The sequence below is a fragment of the Photinus pyralis genome, unplaced genomic scaffold (assembly GCF_008802855.1).
Source record: "Photinus pyralis isolate 1611_PpyrPB1 unplaced genomic scaffold, Ppyr1.3 Ppyr1.4_LG6, whole genome shotgun sequence".
NCBI lineage: Eukaryota > Metazoa > Arthropoda > Insecta > Coleoptera > Lampyridae > Photinus > Photinus pyralis.
The window spans coordinates 30,789,801-30,797,191 of record NW_022170663.1 but is presented as its reverse complement, the minus strand read 5'-3'; the positions used below and the strand labels follow the sequence as shown (position 1 = coordinate 30,797,191).

Here is a 7,391-nt window from a genome sequence, read left to right as displayed (position 1 = left end):
AAATTTACTTCTGCTCTCAACAAAAGCATAAATACTTCTCCTTAAATTTCCCCTTTGTAAGCAAATCCTAGACGAATAATAACGACCGTGTTCCGAGATGTCGGGTCGATACGGATCATTAAGTTCCCTCGCATAGCGTTATATTTGACATTTTTATTGTAAATTATGGCCTATTTCAATGTAGAGCAGAGGAGGAAAAAAAACACGTGTTCCACGGAAACGAAACAAAGCGCAATCTTGACTTTTTTCGTCGCGCCAGGATCGATTTCGGGAATATTTAAATCGAATTTTAGCGGTCTAATTCGGTTCCATCACAATACATAAGATGGACAGGATATTCCTTCTACATTATGGATTTAAAATGTATATACATAAGATATCGGGTATGGTATGTGGGAGTGTATAGCTCAAAATCCATTCCAACGATTATAGCGGCAATGGTTGCTATCTTAATCTCCGCTTATGCTAATCTCTGCTTAAATTTGTCGGTGCAAATGGCCATAAACATATTTGCATACTAGAAATACCTGGCGCTCCCACCTGTGTAACATCTTACATCAACGATCAGCATATTAGTCTGGCGAAATGTAGAAATGCTACATAATATCACAGATAAAATACCAACTGTGATAATAATATATAAAATTTTAAAAATGTCGACCGGGAATCGAACCCGGGCCGTCCGCGTGGCAGCTACATCGTTAAGCTGCGTATGCATTATTCGAACCGAACATGTAAAATGTCACAAATAAATTCCTCCACCAAAAGTCGTTTTTTGTGACGAACACAAAGGAATTCGTTCGCACAGTTGGGACCTCGGTTGGGACGTCTTTTACTACTTCTCCGTGTTTGTAACGCGCCCGAATCGATTGGAGCACAAAACGAATACGCAATTATGTGTTCATTCTGTCAAAAGTTTACGAGCCATGAACGAGCATTTTACATGTTCGGTTCGGATAACGTATACGCATCTTTAGACGAACGAAGACGACGACGACAATGCTACATAGATATAATATGCATCAGCATATCCACATGAACGCCAAAACACCGCCGTCACCGATCGCCCATACTTCAATGCACCCCATCTCCAAGCCGGTTGCTTTCTCACCCCCTCACTTCCTCTGGACTCGCTGTTGCTCATGCCATTCTGTTTTCCCATGTAACAAAATAGGTCTGCTTGCACAATTAAGAGTAACAAAAATGTTGGTTAGGTCTATGATCAAACAATGTGGGTTATCTTATGATGGTGGTTGCCTTCGGTCAGGGTATTGCTAGACATAATGTGCATTGTAGGAAATCCATAAACTGGATGATCTCGGATAATGGTCAAGGAATAATAACACAGATTTACGAAAAAGAAAAATTTATTTTTCCCTCTTGGGCATTAAAATGAAATTGTGATGTAATGGTTTTCTTCTTATCTTGCTTCAAGAAATGAACTCCTTGTCGAGTATGCATATCCCACTGAATCCATTGACCAACTTCTGGAGAAATAATTGGACCGGTAGTAATTACATTTTTAGATGTTCCATCCAAATCCCAGTCCGTCCATAACGCTACGCCGTTATAGTTTGAATCTCTAAAATGTATTAGTCTCAGTATCATATGACTCCACTTGTAAATAACCTACCCTTCAACTTGAAACTTGACTGAACTGTCATAAGTTTTTGCATCAGTTAAAGTTTCCAAGTTCAAATTTACAAATTCTTTAACTGCGCTTTGTGCAATACATGGATACTCCCACAGGGGTTGGGCTTCAACTTTATCATCACATTTAGAGCTGGAACTCTAAAAAAATTTAACTAATATTGAAAGTTAAATGCGCAAGGAACTACCAGAATTAACTCGTCAAATGGCTTCATATTAAATTCTTCCACCAGCCCTAGTGGAAGACGGATCTTTTGTAAATCATGAAATTGAACAATGAGTCCTTTAATCGAGACCGATTTTGGTGCAATAACGCAATTGTCTGATAAGGAACCCCGTAACTTCTGTAGCATGTAACTAAAAAATAAACCGTCCCACGGTAAAATTGAGGTGAAAAAATGAGGTTGTCCCATTACAAAGTTCACATTTTTCGGTTTAAGCGAATCACAATTTTGCAATATTTCACAGTTAGTTATATTGTTTGCCTTTATACACTTTTCCAGTAAACTTGTCGAAAAATAATTGTCTTTTAAGTAGAACACCTTTTTCGCACCAAGTTTAGCAGCTGCCAGTCCTAAATAAAATCCGTCACTCACAAACAAAACGACACTGTCTGCATTTACAAATTTTTCTAGAACCGAGAGATATTTTTTATTTCTTATATTATCGTTCATCATTCCAATTTTGGTGCGAGAGTGGGAAGTATGCAATCCACATTCGCAATGCGGCATGGCGAAATTGTTTTGAGTTTCTGCATGCGATTCCAAATAAAACCACCACGAAAACTGATCACGGCAAGCAACCAATGAAAGATCTTGATCTCTTCTTACAGACTTGCACTTCGGTAAGTAGTATAACGCTTGCATCCAATGATCCCGCCAGGGTATTGATAAATTTGTCAAATTAGTGTTCGACTTTCGTAACGGATGCGCCCAGTATGGCGCACAACTGAGTATAACTTCACCTTTGGTATCCATAATAAGCTCCCACCACATGAACACAACTTGTGCAATTCCGTCTGAAATGGCCTTTACTGGAATTACATGTGTATCTCCAAGATACGTGTATGAGCTTGTCTGATCCCAATCGAAACGTGCCACCAGATGTGGTGCAACAAGTGTCTTAAAGGAGGATGGTGGTAATTGACTCAGCTGTATATCATGCACCGCAGAAGAACCTGGACAATTTTTTATATCGAGAGGAGCCTGCACTAAAAGCTCCCCATCATTACTGTAAAGATCCTTGAAACCATTCCAATTCTGCGCCCACTGAGTTTCAACAACTTGCGCGTACACCAGTGCACTACTAGGTACGACGATGCAATCATCTTCTAGCAACTTCAGTCTGGCATGATTAAAAGTAATAATTGCACCTTCACCTATCAGTTCAGTGTCAAACACCTCCGACACCAGGATATTTGCCTTTTCCACCAAATCTCCACCCTCGCCTACAGTCAAATCCACACTTTGCTTGTTTATAATTCTAATTCTATCGCCGAAACCGTTGAGAGCAACAACTTTCTTCGCACAATCAGCAATTGGACTAAACGATTCGCACGCAATGACAGAGTCCGCTCCGCATTTAACTGCCATCATCGACAAAAGTCCTGTACCCGTACCGATGTCCAAGACTTTGGCTGGTCGTCCCAAGGAGTGCATTTTATTGATAGCCAACTTGATGGCCTCGTAATACTTTTGATTACGCTCGGTGTCGTGTAGCATGTCCGCGAAGGAAGAGCGTGCAATCTCTTGGTGGAAATCGTAATGCTCATCTTGACTTTCCCATCCGCTCTCCCCTAGTATCGGATTTAATTTTTGGGTAAATACGGACATGATTCTGCAATTTAAGACATTCAATTTGCAATGTTTAAAGCAATACTTAAAAAGCATTCAAATACTTTTAAAACACGCAGTTTTGTGAGGTTATATCACTGACTCATTTAAACTTGGCGGTGGCTACACGTACGTCAATATCACAATCTAGGTGTATCTAAACTATGGTTGTTGCATACATAAAATATAACGTATTTTTTTTCCTTTATTTTAAAATTTCCTGATACGGTCATTATTCATAATTTTGATTTCCCTGCCGTTTTGTGTCCGTCCTTGTATGTACTTTACTTAGTGCGCACGAAAAATATTAGTGGAAGGAGGGAATGTGGAAGAAAACAATTTCGAATTTTACTGCTTGCGAATAAACAGATATAACCATGTCGTGGCCAAAATTTCAACGTTAAAACCCTAAACTACACAATAGAATCGTAAGTACTCCTTATTTTCTTTTTCCTTCCGTAATTATTAGATACATTATTATAATTCCTCATTCCTCTACAACCAAAAAACCAAAAAGATCAATTTGCCGCCACTGAATTTAGCTATTTTAATTTTTCTTTGAATTTTAGTTATATTTATTTCTTTCTAATAACAAAAGAATTTAGGAAGATCAGTCAATTAATGCGCTTAAAAATCGCTTTAATCAATGGTACATAAGTAGCTATGTGCTGGTCACATGTTTCAAACCTGTTGGGTAATTGCAAAGCTGAGTACAAATGTTGTATGTCATTTTTCTCAAATCGGAATAGGAGACTAAAATTATCTAAGGGAATGGAATCAAAATTAAACTTATTTATAAAATAAAGTATTTTCCTTTTTGCAATTGCTCTTTCTAAAGTCTCATTATAGAATAGCACTCGCAATATCATCATCTTCTAACAAAAGTATTCCATTTTCAGACAGCTTCGCCATTCTCACAACATAGAAAGTGTAAGGTTAGGAAATCTTTAAAATCATAAACAACAATAAACTTATCCGCAAGCGCGTTTCACTAAATTGCCCTTACGTTATATCATTAGAAAAAATGGCCGTCTAACGTAACGGAAAATACGTGTCCCCAAACTAGCTATTACTATTGCGATATGTAATTAACCCCACTAAATGCAGAGTTAACTTTTGTTTACCTCACGTCATCGATTAAATATAAACAATTCTATTAAATAAACTGCATCGCGTTATTGTTGACGTGCAGAATAAGAATTAACAAAATACGATACCGCAACGGTTAAGCGATTCTAGGTCGAATCGCCTACGTCAAAGAATGTTAATTAAGGTGAATTTCGCTTGCACCCAGTTTTGTTTACACCTACCTGATGCAGTTTTAAAATGTTTATCGAATCGGATGAATTTGTATCGGGCTCAGGCATTAAGCATCCGATTCGATAAAATTTTTAGAACTGCAGTTTAACTGCATCAGGTAGGCGTAAACAACATTACTGTAAACAAAACTGGATGCAAGCGAAATTCACCTTAATTAACATTCTTTGACGTAGGCGATACGACCTAGAATCGCTTAACCGTTGGGGTACCGTATTTTGTTCATTTCTTATTCTGCACGTCAACAATAACACGATGCAGTTTGTTTAATAGAATTGTTTATGTTTAATCGACGACGTGAGGTAAAAAAAATTAATTAACTCATTTAGTGGGGTTAATTACATATCGGAATAGTAATAACGGATCGACTATACCAAACTTCACCTGTGGTTTACTCCCCGGTGAACGTAGTAGAAACGAACAAATCCAAACTAAGGGTGTTTGGACACCAATTATATGAAATATTGCGGCCGATTTTAAATTTATATATTACAACTCTTTATACGCATACTCCTAATTTTTTTGAAAATCATTTAAAAATGTAAGTCTTTTTTCTGAGATAATTAAATTAAATAGTAATGATCATGCTGTAAAGAAAAGCAGAAAATTTAGATTACTTGCGAAGATATATCAGAAAAATCGAAATTTGGCGATTTTGTTTATATTTTTTTCTGGTGTTATTTGGACAGATACAAAAAAATTTATTAAAAAAAAATGCTTCTCATTGCCACTATTTGAACTCTACAAGACAGCGTTGAGAAATTTTACAATACATCGTTTCGTTTCGGAGAAATCATCAACTTTATTTTTTTATATGGCCTGTAAAAAAAGTACATACTGTATTGAGCGGCATTTTTTTGTCTCTTTAAAACTTATCTTGCTTGATTCCGAGTTAATGCAATACACAGAGGAAGAGCACAACAGTTAGTTCATGTGCATATGTGCATATGTTTTGCAGTTTCCCCGATGAAATTGGTATGGGTGTATGACAAGAAAACTACAAAATCTAGTTCCTGTGCATCAAGCCAATTTGTCGCCGTTTTCGCGACGAAATTAGTGAATAATTGAAAATGTTTGCCAAATTTGGGTATCATCCCGAAATGATTAGGGAAAAAACCTTCTGCAGTAGTAGGGAACCTATATCTAGTAAACGAGACATTAACGAGCTTTCTTGCGCCAAGATCTCATCCCTTACACTGACGGATGGACAGAAAAGCGCCCGTAATAATGCATTTTATTTTTTGAAAAGTGCACAATGAAAGGTACAGGGTAGTGTAAAAACATGTTAAATACTTCATCCCCCCCAAAAAACGATAATGGTGCAAAAGTTATAATCAGTAGCGCATTAGTTTATAGCAGTATGACTACCAAATCCCTGGGGAGGTGGGGGGGGAGGGGGGAGAGATTAACGAACCCGATCGAATAATAACACCTTCTGCTCTTAATAATTTTAACTTTACCGTACTCGATAATGGTCAGGAAAATAATACATGAAGTACAATGCGGTGTAATGCATTCACTCCGAATCAAGTAAGAGACGTTAAGTGAATACTGTAGCGAACATTCCAGACATCTCGATAGACATCGAGGCGCCATGATAATCGTCGACAAAGAGCGAAGGCAGATGTAACGTAATCTTTCCGAGGAATGACGTATTTTGTTCTAGAATGTTCGATAACAGTCGGGAGCCCTAAGGTTTGCTATATAAGCAAATCGAATTGCGTTTCAATGGGGAGGGGCGGGGCAGTAAACGGATAAAAAAAATCAAATTTGAGTAGTGCACTAGCTTAAGTCTTTTTTCCTCGATTTTTTCTTACATAAATGTAAAATATGTCATAATTCCAATGTAGGGGCATTTTAACCTAAATTATATGAAATATTGAGAATATAATATTAAATCTACACTGATCATCACGCTGAATTATTTTGCAAGTAATTTACACAATAAAGCCGTTTTTCTGAAATAAAGGCATATAAAAGGCAATAAATTCAATCATTATGTGCTTAGGTACCCGTAACGTGAAAAAAAAACATTTTTGTTTGGAGTAGTTTTCCAACTGACGTAAAGAGAATGTTGTGGGACTAGTTTAATTAAGGAGGAATTGTACATTTTCACTACGCTTACGAGAAAATATCACAATACTACATATACATAATGACACCCCTATATAGGATTATCAATATTTCCACGACACCCCTTTGTTAACATCACTAAATACAAGTTTTCGTTGTTTTTTTGCTTCAAAATTTCTATTATTTTTGAAAGCTTGAGATGCGTTACGAGCAAGGTCAGGTACGTTCCGTGTACAGTGGATTGAATTGACAAAGCAGGTTTAATAAATTTTTTTAATAAAACCGTAACACCCAAGTTCCGACGAGTTATTGACAGTTTTCAAAGAATCTGGATCTTTATTGACGTTCAAAATGGAATGAAAGTTGTTTTTGAAACCAACAACCTCCTTTTTCTACAGGATATCTGGAGCACCTAGTCCCCGAGTAATTGTTTGCATTACTTTTTTCAATGAGTTCGCAGGTTTTTTGCAATTATTTCATCCGCTGCAAGGCAAAGTAGGTATAGGAAATGCATAAAAA

At 37.0% G+C, this 7,391-nt stretch overlaps 1 protein-coding gene across 2 annotated transcripts; it reads right to left on the bottom strand.

Annotated features, from left to right (window-relative positions):
- Positions 1-1,349: 1,349 nt before the first annotated feature.
- On the bottom strand, positions 1,350-3,610 carry LOC116174885 (protein arginine N-methyltransferase 7-like). 2 transcript variants are annotated; one of them, XM_031492912.1, is made up of 4 exons: positions 3,548-3,610; positions 1,839-3,486; positions 1,634-1,791; positions 1,350-1,582 (listed from the first exon to the last, which is right to left on the bottom strand). In XM_031492912.1, the coding sequence occupies exons 2-4, from the start codon at positions 3,480-3,482 to the stop codon at positions 1,351-1,353; spliced, it is 2,034 nt and encodes a 677-aa protein (XP_031348772.1). In that variant the 5' UTR covers positions 3,483-3,486; positions 3,548-3,610; the 3' UTR covers position 1,350. The 2 variants fall into 2 exon arrangements, with proteins under 2 accessions (XP_031348772.1, XP_031348771.1); XM_031492911.1 differs by having other exon boundaries at positions 1,839-3,598.
- Between the last annotated feature and the right edge of the window lie 3,781 nt (positions 3,611-7,391).